Here is a 15183-nt window from a genome sequence, read left to right on the forward strand (position 1 = left end):
GCAGGATCCAGCCCTGTCTGGCACCCGAACTGCCCTCTCTCATTAGAACACAGCCATCCTGTAATAGACATCCCGGTCAGCCTGTAACTATCCTTTGGTTTCTCTTATCTGTCACCACCCATATATTTGCCCAAATTAAGGCACTATATATATATATATATATATATATATAAAAAAGAATATGCAGTCTTAAGTCTAGGCTATTTATTATTTTATTTTCTGTATGTATGTATTTACTTTTGAACTGGTGCTTCATTTAGAATTAGAATGCACATAAGCATGTATTGATGGCTATCAAATAACATGTATTAACGTTGGTGGAGCATAATTTATTATTGATTCAATTTATTTCTTTATATCATTTTAATTGTCGTGATTATTTAATTTAGAACGCACATTTAGGACACATGATTGACGGTTACCGATATGATCAGATCAAAGTTAACGTCTATCAAAATCGCTTATTTCACAAATATGTTTCATATTCATGGCTATCTCAGGATTTATTGCCTAGTCGTAAATATATTTGATACATTTCCAACGTGATTATTCACAAGTAAGTCACAACTGAGTGCATTCTACATTATGCATTATTCTACTTATGTCCTAGGCTACTGCATTTCTGTTCATTGCCTGTTCTTTATTTTTATTATTGTCAACTGTTGTTTATGGTGTGCACTGCATTTGATTTTATGTTTTTCTGTAAAGCACTTTGTAACCTCGTTTTGAAAGGTGCTATATAAATAAAGGTTTATTATTATTATTATTACATCACACTGAACACGCAGAGGTACGTCATATACATATAACAGCTGAGTCAAGGCACTGGTCTCAGATCAGTTTCCATTTCCAACGTCAAGTTCGTCAACTGGAGGAGGGGGCAGCAGGGGGTTGGGCTCTACGTCACTTCCGTTAGTTCGATGTGTGGAAAATCCTTCCGCCTTGGTTTCCTGTGCAACACTGTCTGCCACTCCTCCATCCACTAGAAACACACTGTACCTTCCTTTCCTCTTCTGCTCTGTCCTGTACGGACAAAATAGTTTTCGCTTTTCGCTCGCTGCATTTCAAAACGGGTAGCTGGAGAAACAAGGTCTAAGTGCCGCCTGCCATGGAGACTTCTAGCAACTCGCACAAGAAACAGAAGCTGACCATTGCGCCTTCAGAGAACTGGGTAAGTTCTTCATGAGAAGAAGGATGCATTCATTCACACACCGCCACGTCCACCAGGCACCAACACCCCCAGCAGCTGAGCTGCCATGTAGCTAGCTGCTCACACAGCTAGCCACCGAGCTACTGTGTTTATAACCAAAGGCACTAGTAATAGGCATTGGGTTAGCTTATCTGGTCTTGCTGTTGCTGTGGTGTTGCTCTTATTGATTTGTCTGTTTGTCCACTGCCTTTGCAGATATGCTAACATCCTGTATACTGCACTGCTCCTTATAAGCCTCAGTCTTTGCAAAAGCAGTCATACATGAACTCATAGTCTACTCTGGAGGACCCCAATGTAAACAAGCCCTGGCATATTTTTTTATTCCTATTAGCAGACCTTGTATTGAACTGTGCCTATTCTACAAACTGTTAATCAAATTTGCAATCATTCAAAGTCAATGCTAGCTCCCAGGAAAGATACAGCGAATTGGTTATTTGAAAATACCATATCTTTGTGTTGTTTAGAGTCTTTATTACACGGTAACAGAGCCAATCGAAAGACAACTGCATGGGTTTTAACTACATGGAATGAGCTGACAGAAATACGGCCTTGTTTTAGGGAACGCACAGAGCGACTAATGTCACCTACCAAGCCCACCATGTCAGCAGGAACAAGCGTGGTCAGGTTGTGGGAACCAAAGGCGGGTTCCGAGGATGCACTGTCTGGCTGAGTGGTAAGTCAGTGCACACTTCTTGTCCTGTACTTGATGTGTTTGAGTGACTACCCTTCACATGAAGATTTCTCAGTCTGAGTCCTAGCTGCTGCTGAAAAAGGCAGAAATGTGAATATAATTTCATTTTAAAAACAGAATGTCACTCACTAATCTAATCAATCAGAATTCGAGGGTATGCGCATGCTTAAAGTGAATGGCCCATCGAGTGGCAAATCGAGTGGCAAAGCAACATGCAAAGTGAGTTTAACATTGTTTAACGTTGTTTAATGCAATCAGATATGACTTTTCTGTGTGGATGTATGGGCTGTCAAGGCCAGAAAGTAGTTTTTTGCCACTCACTCAGTAGGCCTTCCTGCATAACTTCCTGGTTTGATGATGATGTCACGCGCATACCCTAGTGCAAGTTGTCTTGGTGATGCAGATCACATGAACAGTAACTTGTGTTATTCTATTCTCTTTATTTGTGTACACGGCAATGTAAGTCTTATATTATGGACTTCATGTTAACCATTAGGTTTGTCCGGGGCTGGGAAGACCACGGTCAGCATGGCGCTGGAGGAGTACCTAGTCTGTCATGGCATCCCCTGCTACACCCTTGACGGGGACAACATCCGCCAGGGTCTCAACAAGAACCTAGGCTTCAGCCCTGAGGACCGTGAGGAGAACATCAGACGCATCGCTGAGGTGGCCCGGCTGTTCGCTGATGCCGGTCTGGTCTGCATCGCCAGCTTCATCTCCCCCTATAGCAGGGTGAGTGACAGGGAAGTAGAAAAGAGGAGGGTTGAGATGAGTGTTGATGGACTGGATGAAGAGCATCCACTTATTGGGCCTCATTTTCACAAAACGTCTACTAAAACTTTTGTGTATGTAGTATCTATTTGCTCCTAAAGTAAAGGCCAATGTCCAATACATTAAATGAATGTACAGCCTTGATTTGTGTTGTGTACTACTGTACACAGGTCACGTGTATCAAATAATGAATGCTAGTCATTTGTAAATGGGGTGGCTGTGCCTGTGTGTGATGTGACTAATATGCCCCCTATTAACACCATAAAAGGCATGCTAAAACTAAGGGTTGTATGCAAGAGAAGAGGAAAGCCTAATTATACTCCATAGTACAACGATGTCTTTCACAAAAAAGAACAGATTTACAAGCTGACAACTCTGCCTCACAACAAGTGATTCCCTGGCACGATTATTGAAGTTTTGTGAGAGTGGCTCTTGTGTAATTTCTAGGGGGAAAAAAATAATGTATTTTTAAGCACCAACATCACAGGCAGTCAGGCACAGATACTAGTAGGCTTAAGCTGCTAAAGCACTTTGGATACAATATTGGGGCCTATATTGGTCGAGCAAAAAAACACACCCTTTCTGAGGTAAAGAAATGTGGCTTGAATTGCTGGAATGCAGCAGCAGGGCCAGTTCTTATGTAACAATACGTATGTGCTGCTTGTTGCAAAACTTGTTGGGGGACGTTTTATATAAGAGGAAGGGGATCTTTATCTCTTCACTTGCGAGGGAAGAAGAACTTATCAATTTGTAGCAGACAGATCAAGATGGTGCCTGACATTTCAATCTAAATTATTTTGTTAAATGTTATTCCTATTTTTTCAGGGTTATTATTCTTTATAATAATAGTATTTATTGTCCTAGGGGGATATTTCTCTTCAAAGTCTCTTCAGAAGAAAAACACCAAACCGTATAGCAAAGCACAACATGGCACACAACAAACACCAAGAGACAATACATGATGTCCATTGTCCACACTATACAAAAAACGGCAAGCTCTCTAGGATGCGTCCCGGGTGCACACAGGGCAAAAATAGCAGATCTTTGCGTTCCCACATGATCATTTTCTGAGCAATGTTGAAGAACTAGAATGCTTTGTTAAGCCTAAATTACCGGTATGCTTCATTGTACAACTGTGTCATGTCACGAAAATTGCAGATTTTCGAGTTCCCAGCACGTCACATCTGCTTGTGGATTGCTGTATAAATCAGGCTTTAGTAGCGGATATGTAAATTAAATTAAAAAGGGGCTGAACGCATGCAATATCCTCCAGGAATTTATAGTTATATTTGAGATCAATAGACCAATAGTATGTTTTTGCCCATGAATTTAATAACACAATTAAATTATGTAGCATAACATCATATACATTTTATTAAATTATTTTCATGGGTTTTTCTAAAAATTTCTAGCATTGTTCAAACTGAATTTGTGGACTGTTATCTCTTAGCTCAGTTAGAGTGCTCTCGACCATTCTTAAAATGTGTTCTTGCATAAAAGAAAAGATTGCTGAATCCCAGAACAAAATAATAAAAATTCTGTTCTTATATCGCTTCCTGAATGAGGCCCAATCAGTATTTCCGCCTCTAGCTTTCTGATACAGTCCTTCAGCTTAGCATTTTGACACCGCAATCTAATTTGCCCTTGTTTATAACGTCTCCATGTCTTTGGTCTTTGTCTGTTAGGATCGCCTTAATGCCCGGAAGGTCCATGAGGCAGCAGGCTTGCCTTTCTTTGAGGTGTTTGTGGACGCGCCCCTGGATGTGTGCGAGCAGAGAGACGTAAAGGGTCTTTACAAGAGAGCCAGAGCCGGGGAGATCAGAGGTAGACTATTGTTTAATATTTATGTATTATCTAATGTTGTTTAACGAGGGAAGGAAATATCTTATGCACATAACTACACCTGTGCCTTAATGTATTTTCTGGATTGTGAGGTTGTAGTACTGCTAAATGATATGATCCACCAACAAGCTGTACTCAATTCTGGTTGAATATCGTAAACAGCATTTTTATTGAAATATGTATTGCTTGTTGCAACACTTGTTGGGGGAAGTATATAAGGGGAAGGGGATTTTAAGCTCTTCACTTGTGAGAGAAGAAGAACTTATCATTTTGTAGCAGACAGATCAAGATGGTTAAGGCTGCACGATTGTGCCTGACATTTCAATCTAAATTATTTTGTTAAATGTTATTCTAATTTTTTACGTTTCAGGATTCTTCTTTATTATAATAGTTTTTATTGTCCTAGGGGGATATTTGTGATAGAAGAAAAACACATAACCGTATAACACAACACAACAAACACCAAGAGACTACTATATGAGGTCCACACTATACAAAACAACCCCATCATATCGCTGAGGCAGTTGGTTTTATGCCGCAATGACAGAGGGGACAAAACTCCTGACCTGTTTAATGAGGACTTTGAAAGAAACGTCATAGTGACACCGCCATCTAGTTGTTTTATGTCATCCTACTTAAATATCGTATACACATACCAGAGTAATGTAGTAAGAGAGTGGTGACACGCTTTGATCTCGCCGCAAAGCGGGTGCCTATGGGCGATAGTTCCAAACATTGCTCCTATGGCTGGAACTATTCCATTGCGATAGAATGAGCACTTCCGCATTCCATTGTTACAATGAGAGTCAACGGGAGTGTCATTACTCTTTTACTAGATTACTCTGACGCATACCTACACATGCCTTAAGGTCTTTTCTGAATTTTTGAGGTTGTACTGCTGAATCATATGATCCGCCAACAAGCTGTACTCAATTTTGGTTGAATATCATAACGGCGTTTTATTGAAATACTGTATGTGCTGCTTGTTGCAACACCTTTTGCAGTTTTATATAAGAGGAAGGGGATCTTTATCTCTTCACCTGCGAGGGAAGAAGAACTTATCATTTTGTAGCAGACAGATCAAGATGGTGCCTGACATTTAAGGATTTCAGGATTATTATTCTTCATCTGTTCAGATGAAAAACACCTAACCGTAAAGCACAACACATGGCATACAACAAACACCAGGAGACAGTACATGATGTCCACACTATACAAAAAAAACCCATCATATCGCTGAGGCAGTTTGTTTAATGACTGGGGGGGGTGTAATGGCTATTCCCTGCAACAAAGGTTAACGTTTACATTTTGGTACATTTGGTATATTTTGATGCCAATCCCCCCTAGGGAAAGGTTAAAATAATGTGTTCTGTCAGTGAAAGTATCGTGTCAAAATAGTCACTGCATGTCCTCCATGGAAATGTAAAGTGTCCTTTAGCAAGAGGCAATGAGTCCCTACCCGCATTTACTCAATCTCTCTGTAGATAAGGGCTTGCTTATCAGACTTAAAGTACTGTAAATAGTTAGAAATGAAACACGATTTCCAGTGATTTAAAGATTTTAAATAAAGCTCATGAATGAATGTAATTAGCTGATGAATTCATGTGTGAAATGTGAACTCTACATTTTCACTTTATTTCTTGCCAGGCTTCACCGGTATTGACTCTGAATACGAGAAGCCTGAGGCTCCGGAGCTTGTGCTGAAGACTGACTCCTGTAGTGTCAATGAGTGCATACAGCAGCTCATTGACTTGCTTCAGGAGAGGGTGAGAGGGAAATCCCACTGACTTCTCCCGGCGTAACTGGTTTAATTAGGATTAGGACTGGTTAGAGAGCATTCAACTGCGTTGCCCAGTGATTGTGTCGTGACTGCAACTACAGCTTAAATGCCAGGGCAAGAGATTAGGGGTGCCTGGACCTGGCTCAGTCATTTAGTGCATTGGAATGGGGGGACAGAAAAGCCCAGGGCCCAAGAGTTCATCAGCATCAGGAACATTTCAGTTCAGACTGATCCTTGAAGCTGATGCCAACTGTCATCCAGGTTTTCACCACTAGATGGAGGCAGAGACACATTTCTATGCTTTCACCAATAACTTTTAGCTTTTTCTCAACGATCCATTTAAATTCTATTGGCAATGAATTTGAATGAATAGAATGTACGGTAATAAGAATAACAGGACAGCGTTCAGAGATACAGCAGTATTTCAAGGGTGATCGCAGCAAGATTATATAAACACAGTATGAAGAGAATGGGAAGTTATTGTAGATTGGTCCATAAAATATAATATCAGCACAAGAAAGAAATATATAATATCAGCACAAGAAAAAACAATGTAATAAGTGTACATACAATTACGATGGCAGTACTAGTGGAGCTTGTTCTACCAAGACATTAACAGCCATTATGTCTGATTTATTTGTTTTATTCTGATACTACTGTACATGCTCTGTCTGTGTTGATCATTTGGACATGACTGTTGTTTGTCCAGGATATAGTGCCAGTGGATGCTTCCTATGAGGTGAAGGAGCTTTTTGTGCATGAGAATAAGCTGGACCTGGCCAAGGCTGATGCTGACACACTGCCTGCTGTTCAGATTGGCAAGGTAAGGTTTTTTTGTAGACCCGGACTGGATCCACAGATCCCGATCTGGATCTTCAAATAACAAAATCATCAGAAAGTTGATATGCACCGTCATATTTACCATTACATTATCCCATTCTGACCGGGCACCCATTTTGGTGTCAGCATCATGTTATGCTTTAGCTATTTAAAAATAGCAGATCTACAAGCTCATATCGCGCCACCGAGTGGCGCGATACGAGCTTGTAGGTCTGCTATTTTTTGAAAAATCGAAGAACGACTGACATTTTTTAGAATCTGATCTCAGGTCAGAATGGGTTCATCAGACCAGTGTGTGTCCGGCGGAAACCTCGTATGAATCTGATCTCAGGTCAGAATGGGTTAATGTGTGTGTGTTTGTTTCAGGTGGACATGCAGTGGGTGCAGGTGCTGGCTGAAGGGTGGGCCACTCCACTCACTGGCTTTATGAGAGAGAGGGAATTCCTGCAGTGTCTCCATTTTGACTGCCTACTGGACGGTAAAAAGCTTTCATGAATGTCATTAGTGTAATTGTTGATTCACTAGCCTTTTATATGAATTGGGGCATTGTTCGTTCAGTTGGAGGGGCCATGGTGGGTGGCCGGAGGGATGGAATGACACCGGTCATGATGAGCCAGATTCTAAAACATTATCATACACAACCATTTGACACGAATGGTTGCCCACTTGCCCAGGGGCATGTGAAAAGAAATATTCGGGCACATGGAATTTGCTTTCTTATTACCGGTACCTTTTTTTTTTCATTTAAAGATTTCTTAGGGTTAGGCTTAGACTAGGAGGCAATCATGATATATCCGCATCTGTCCATAAACACCTGAAAGTCTCACGCTCTGCTCAAATCTCTCTGTCTTTCTGTCGTCCTCTCGGAAGTGAATGTGGCGTTGCTATGGACATATGTATGAGATCAGATTCATACGTGTTTTCCACTGGACACACACTGGTCTGATCAACCCATTCTGACCTGAGATCAGATTCTAAAAATGTCAGTCGTTCTTCGATTTTTCAAAAAATAGCAGACCTACAAGCTCGTATCGCGCCACTCGGTGGCGCGATATGAGCTTGTAGATCTGCTATTTTTCAATAGCTAAAGCATAACATGATGCCAACACCAAAATGGGTGCCCGGTCAGAATGGGTTAACTACATCTTAGTTGTACATAGGAGGTGTAGTGTGTTCCAGCATGGTGAAAGTAGCTGTGCTCAGCACGCCACACAATGTGCGCAAAGCCTATGCACATCGTTTTGGTGACAAACATCCGTGCTGTTTCGAAATATGTCATCCTGCCTCCTTAACCACTGCACTGACTGCAGCCATTCAGTGTTTTTTTTTTCTGTTTTGTTTTTTTACCATTGTTAAAGGGCAACTAAAACTAAAATTGAATAAACTCCATTCCCTGCCTATATAATAATGGCTCAGAGGTATAGTGCCCAAACAGCATTCTTGTGATTTCAGTCATAGTAGAAGGGATGCCTGTACCAGAAACAATACACAATTAAGCTACAATAAGACCATAGCAATAGCATAGTAGGGGGAGGGAATTTAGATTGTCCTTTAATTATGCTTTTATTACAATGTCACAGATGCTGTACTAGTCTTTTACCACTAGGTGGTGGTATATGCTTACTGAATTGATCATGCACATACACTTAACGGTTTCCAGTTTCGGCATCATGGAAGTGATGGCACAGGAAAGGGTTTCTAAACATCCTATACTTGAACCACTGGCAGAAATAGTGTTGTTTAAATTGTTATTAGGAAAGGGCTTTATATTTCAATGCCATTATTCCAGATATTTAACCTGTGTCTTAATAAAGCTATGTCATAGTAGATTATGAAAACCTTGCTGATTCATATAATGTACTCGAGAGGTTGTAAGAATGAATAGTTGCATACTTGTAATTTACACACTACTGTACATACATTTAAGGACCACTTTTCAACCTATCTTCATGTAATTAATCCTCACTAAGTTCATGACAGTTTCGTTTTTAGTTTTTCTACTCAGTCTCTGTCTCATAGGAGGGCTATAGGAGGACTGTGGTCCGTTTCCGAAACCTGTCCACCATTGACATCATCGTTAGGCAGATTGTTTTTAAACAAGATTTATATTTATATATATATATATATATATATATATCAAAAAAGGAGAAAAACCTTCCAAGGAAGGGACTGCACACTCCAGGGAACAGAGACGGACAACTTACTGCATCAAACTTATTTATTAGCACGACGCGTTTCGCCGTGAGCTTCGTCACCTGACGAAGCTCACGGCGAAACGCCTGCTAACTAGACTTGCACCTCCTACGGGTCTTTTTGGATGTGCAGGAGTCCCTTTTTTGTCTCATATATATATATATATATATATACTGTATACACACACAAACACACCTTTTTTATTATCGTGAGAACAATGGTTTCCATTTTCGCATTGCAACTTTTCAGGAATGTAAAGTCTGCCGTTTCTATTAGCTTGGATTCCCCATCAATGATGTCACTGGTGGACGGGTTTCTGAACTGCCCCACAGCCTTCCTATGAGACACAGAACGAGTAGAAAATAGTGGTGCTATTTTATCATGATCATTAGTGAGGACCAATTATATGAAGATAAGTTGAAAAGCGGTGAAGTGGTCCTTTTAAGTATAATGCATTGGGAATATTTAATTACGTAAACAACATTATTATGCACTTATTGTGTACCTACCTACCTACTTACTTAATCCTCTTCATTCCATGGGGAATATAAGACTATCTGCTTCCATCTGGTCCTATCCTGTGCACAATATTGTGTGGCTTGTGCTTTTGTTCTGCTGTCAGTCCATGGAAGATCGTCACCCTAAAGCCAATGTTCAGACCGGCTTAGCTCTGGTCCAGTTGGAGGTGCAGCAGCATGAGCTCAGGTTTTCAAAATGGGAAGCCAATGGTTTCCAGGTTGCCTTACTGGCCAGTTATATTCCATTCCATATATGAAAAGAACTCACCCCAGGCTGTGCCTCTATTATTTTATGTATAGAGTTTTTTCTATTGCTGGTTCTCATTGTTGGTCACTCTGGATAGGATTATCAGGTCTAGTATGCTTAAAATTCTTTTTTCTCTCTCTCTTCCTTTTTTGCCACGTTCCAATCCAATGAACCTGGAATACCAACCTTTAAAGAAAACCTGAGGGTTGCTTTTCAAATGGCACACACACCTGGTAAAATGCTGGATGATGTGTGATGTAGTGTTGGCTGAGCAGCTGGGGGAAATTCAGTATGTACATAATTCATTATGTACTGCAGGGATGAGAACCCAGGTTGAAATGGTAGAATTACTTGGCATGTGAGGGTAACCTTCTGTATTTTAACCCATTCTGACCGGGCACCCATTTTGGTGTTAGCATCATGTTATGCTTTATCTATTGAAAAATAGCAGATCTACAAGCTCATATCGCGCCACCGAGTGGCGCGATACGAGCTTGTAGGTCTGCTATTTTTGAAAAATCGAAGAACGACTGACATTTTTAGAATCTGATCTCAGGTCAGAATGGGTTCATCAGACCAGTGTGTGTCCGGCGGAAACCTCGTATGAATCTGATCTCAGGTCAGAATGGGTTAATGGTCACATATTGGATCCCAACAGCAGCTTGCATGTGTGTAGGGAGACTCTGTCAAGGGCAGAGAGATGGGAGACAACACGGTGGATGGATTCGAGCCCGGGTGCTGGCACTCGGTAGGAGCATGTGGTCTATGCACTAACTGGCTGGGCCACCAAGCACCCCTTGTCCCACTTGTCTGCATTTTCTAAGTCACTCTGGATAAAGTTGTCAGCCACATGCCTTAAGTCTGTACCGAGTTTAAAAACAAAAATGCCATAATGAATCATAGTTATGAAGACATTATACCAGGAATGATGCCACACATTGTGTTTCCAAGGAATTGAGACCGTTTTTATAAAAGAAAGGTGGTATGTAGATTCATGCTCAAGGAATGCTGTCCGATGCCTTTGCCATAATCCAGACCTTTGGATTAGTGGAACTGTGTAATTACAGCAATTTCCCATGTATTGTTTGAAATTCCAAGTAAGAGTCAATTAACTTTTATTACCCATATAAAACTAACCCTTCAGCTGTGAGTTTTTGTTGCCAGGATTCTTTTATTTTTTTCTCACAACACACATACACACCGTAAAAAACATGGCGTGAAATAATTTGAAATGTGCCATAGTCTGTATTTCATTATCAGAGCAGCTCCACAGGTATACATTACAACTATTCTCACTGAAGCAGCATCAGTCTATCAACCAAGGAACACTCCGAGCTAAAAACCTGGCTTGATTTGACTTTAGATCCAATCTCCTGTGCCCACAAGGTAGCCAGCCAAACAGAGAGTTTTGCTTTGGTTTTGTCTGGGCATGGTCGGAAGCAGAAACATGTTGATGTGAAAAAGGCCTATTTCTCTGGTTTCGTGTGTTTGTCCTAGAGAGGTAGAAACTTGAGGAGAGGAAAAGGAAGAAGGCTCTGTATTGATTGACACCACAACCCATCATTTGTCTGTTCGCACTGCTTCCTTCTAGGGATTTCACAATGGAAGAATGATATCGCAGTGAGGGATTGATCCTCATCTGCGCCAGCTTTTTTCCCCCCAATGATAACAAAACAAATATATTTAATAATAGCCCCAGTCATGGTCAGGAAGCAGAGAGTCGAATACAAATCGGAAATTCGCATTTTTCAGTCGCCAGAATGGCTCGAAAAATAAACAAAGATGTCTGGACATTAGGCAGGAGTGTGTGCATGTGATTGGAACCAGCTGTGTGTCGTAGCCTGTGACACGGTACCGGGCGCAGGCTAGTGAGTTGCCATAGTCCAGTCCCTCCTATCCCCATGTCCACCCAGGCATCTATATAGGCCTCGTGCACCTCCTCCACCCAGCCAGCTATAGGCCTGGTCTACCTCCTCCACCCAGCCATCTATATAGGCCACCTGTTCTACCACCTCCACCCAGCCAGCTATAGGCCTGGTCTACCTCCTCCACCCTAGTCTCTCAAGACGGACTGTTGTCATATTCGAAGGAAAAGAGGGCGCTGTTTTTCCTTACTTTTTGACGATGGGTTCTCAGATTGCCTCCACCAGACAGCTATAGGCCTATAAGGCCAACATCCAAATGCAAGAGTCTTGAGAGTTTAATCTATCACCTTGTATGTAATGGGTCGTTTCACCCATAATGCATCTGACATGAGTTCTGAGCTTGGATTTTCACTACAATTTGTAGGTAATGATATACTGCTGTAATTCTTTGTTTTGCTAAAATATCCAATGGCTATGCTGCTTTTTAACCATTTTGGTATCCCTCACCTGCATTTTAACAAAATATGGAACCATAATCAATATAGCATCATAGCAATACAATTCCATTAAGCCTCATTAACAGTCAAGATAATTGGCCAGATCAAGGCTGTGTTGTTTTGACAAAGTGTATAATATTACATTACATGCTGAATACATTTTTTGCTGTTGTGAAATCCAGACCCACTAGCCTAAGCTGTAACTGGAGAATCGGCCTCGCGAGCTGCCGAAGAGCAAAGCATGCATGCCAGCTCGGTGTGTAGACCTGTCCTGTTGCCGTTCGTGTTATATTGTCAGGATCTCAGCACTCTGTAATGACTTCCTGCCTATTTCTTTTCCTAGATTGCTATCTTGTTTTTACGCAAGGTTGATTAAAGTGCCTTTTCATGTTTCTGAAGTTCGCAAACGGAAATCAGTCATGACTAGGTTAACACACGATAAAGCAGGTAGACTAAGCAGGTAGACTATAATAACATGCTTGGTTGAATTTTGTAGATGGGTAACATTTCTCAATCTCATCTATCGAGAAATATGGATGAAGAAATCAGAGATATCTAAATCTGATAACGTGGAGGTGGACTGAGTAAGTCTTTTTCACTTCCGGTTAATTTCTGGTTGTTTCTTCTCCTAGCAACCTAGCATCATTCTTACATTGGTGAAGAGCCCCCTCTAGCGTAATCACTGAAAAAAACGCCATTGATGTGTTGGATTTGGTATGACGTCCAAGGACATCCATGGCAGTCAATATGAAGACACCATCTGTGTTGTTTATCCCATTCTGACCTGAGATCAGATTCATACGAGGTTTCCACTGGACACACACTGGTCTGATTAACCCATTCTGACCTGAGATCAGATTTTTCAGATTTTTCAAAAATAGCAGACCTACAAGCTCGTATCGCGCCACTCGGTGGCGCGATTTGAGCTTGTAGATCTGCTATTTTTAAATAGCTAAAGCATAACATGATGCTGACACCAAAATGGGTGCCCGGTCAGAATGGGTTATATATTTTAGCATTGGCTATTCAAATATGGCGAATGTACAAGCTCCCAGCATGGTTGTACAATTTATTTATATATTTTTAAATGTTGAATCATTTTGAATTGCGACAAAAAGTGACACCACGCCTCATGACACAAGGCTACAGTATGTCCTCTTCCATGTCTCCCTGCCCCCAGGTGGTGTCATCAACCTGTCGGTGCCCGTGGTGCTGCCCGTGGCCACTGCAGACAAGGAGCGTCTAGAGGGGGTCACGGCCATCGCCTTGGTGTACGAGGGCCGCAGGGTGGCCATCCTGCGCAACCCCGAGTTCTACGAGCACCGCAAGGAAGAGCGCTGTGCACGGCAGTGGGGCACGACCTGCAAGGACCACCCTTACATCAAGGTCAGAAGTTGTCTTTGTTTGCAACCATTTTCTAAGCTAACGTTTGAAGAACTGAGCAATGTCTTACTTACGGGAAGGGTAAAAAGCATGTAGAAGATTAATGGAGTCTCGCACACATGTAGAAACTTTGCTGTGTTGAACTTAGGACATTCTTTCTAAAAAATCACACCTGTGTGAACCGAGTGGTGCAACTCCCCTCTCTCCCCCCCTCCTCTCTCTCTCTCTCTCTCTCTCTCTCTGCTCCGTCAGATTAGCTTTATTATGGATATCAATCCGTGTCGCTGAGAACTATTTTTTCATTATTAATTTGGCTCTGCCTTTCCTTCTTTAGCGAACCTAGACAGTTCATTATTATTTTGGCTCGGCCTTTCCTTCTTTAGCGAACCTAGACAGTCAGAAGTTGGATTTGCGTCCAGCAGGTGGCAGCCATGTCACATACTTCTCTTGTTTCAATTTCACGCATGCGCACACCACTCGTGCTCACACAGGTACACAAACAGGTACACAGGTACACGGACATTGCTGGTTGTAGGAGTGGTTGCACCACTCAAAAATAAAATAAGGTGTGCTAAAGTTTATTTTTTATTCTGAAGATAATAATATACAATTTAGATAAAAAATAGCCCAGGCAAAAATTACATATAGCTTGATGACATTTTTTGCCAGGTGCTTGAACTGCGCTTGGACTACTTTTGCTACTTCTCTACTAGCGACTGTAAAGATGACCTTAGTAGACACTTTTTCATGATTGGCCTCTAAGCCAATGGGAGACTTACCCATAAAACCCATACTCTGAACCCCGCAGTGTGAAGCCGTTAGCTGAGGCTGAGGGTGCGGCACACACACTGATTATAGATGTTCATAAACGACAGCTTGTTTTTAAATGGACCCAAATTTCCCACCTGAGTTACATCAAAAGTTTTAAACAATGCTACATAATGGTTGCACGTCGTTCAGCAGAGCTTTACGTATTTTAGTGAGACGTGTTACCATTTTGATTCAGCCTGATGGCGGGGCTAAAAAGCTGCACATCAGTTTTGAAACTCTGGTAGTAATATCAACCAGCTCCCAAACAGAGCTTTAGAAGCAAGGCTCCATCGTAACACACTGTTTGATAAACACCGCCCGTGTCAAAGCAAACTGACTTCATTGGACTCCCACTCTGATACAAGACAGACACCTAGGTGGCCACTTCTCACAGTGCTTGTGGAAATAGTGAATAAAGTGGAGGGTTAGTGTAGTAGAGCCCTGTTCTGTTCTCCTCCATCGGTCAGGAACGGCCTGTGTAATCACTCCATCTTGACTTGTCCCACACTCATTTTGCATGTGTTTTATTTGGATGT

General features: G+C 41.5%; 1 protein-coding gene across 1 annotated transcript in view; it reads left to right on the plus strand.

Moving 5' to 3' along the window:
- The first annotated feature begins 964 nt into the window (after nucleotides 1-964).
- Nucleotides 965-15183, plus strand: part of papss1 (3'-phosphoadenosine 5'-phosphosulfate synthase 1) — a 38281-nt gene continuing 24062 nt past the window's right edge. The window contains exons 1-8 of the mRNA XM_083765647.1: nucleotides 965-1171; nucleotides 1769-1883; nucleotides 2398-2633; nucleotides 4358-4496; nucleotides 6162-6280; nucleotides 7004-7117; nucleotides 7501-7612; nucleotides 13635-13840. Of these exons, the coding sequence (XP_083621773.1) occupies nucleotides 1109-1171; nucleotides 1769-1883; nucleotides 2398-2633; nucleotides 4358-4496; nucleotides 6162-6280; nucleotides 7004-7117; nucleotides 7501-7612; nucleotides 13635-13840 (1104 nt within the window). The 5' untranslated portion in view covers nucleotides 965-1108. The remainder of the gene's footprint in view (nucleotides 1172-1768; nucleotides 1884-2397; nucleotides 2634-4357; nucleotides 4497-6161; nucleotides 6281-7003; nucleotides 7118-7500; nucleotides 7613-13634; nucleotides 13841-15183) is intronic.

The sequence above is a fragment of the Protomyctophum parallelum genome (assembly GCF_964188405.1).
Source record: "Protomyctophum parallelum genome assembly, chromosome: 5".
NCBI classification, from domain to species: Eukaryota; Metazoa; Chordata; class Actinopteri; order Myctophiformes; family Myctophidae; genus Protomyctophum; species Protomyctophum parallelum.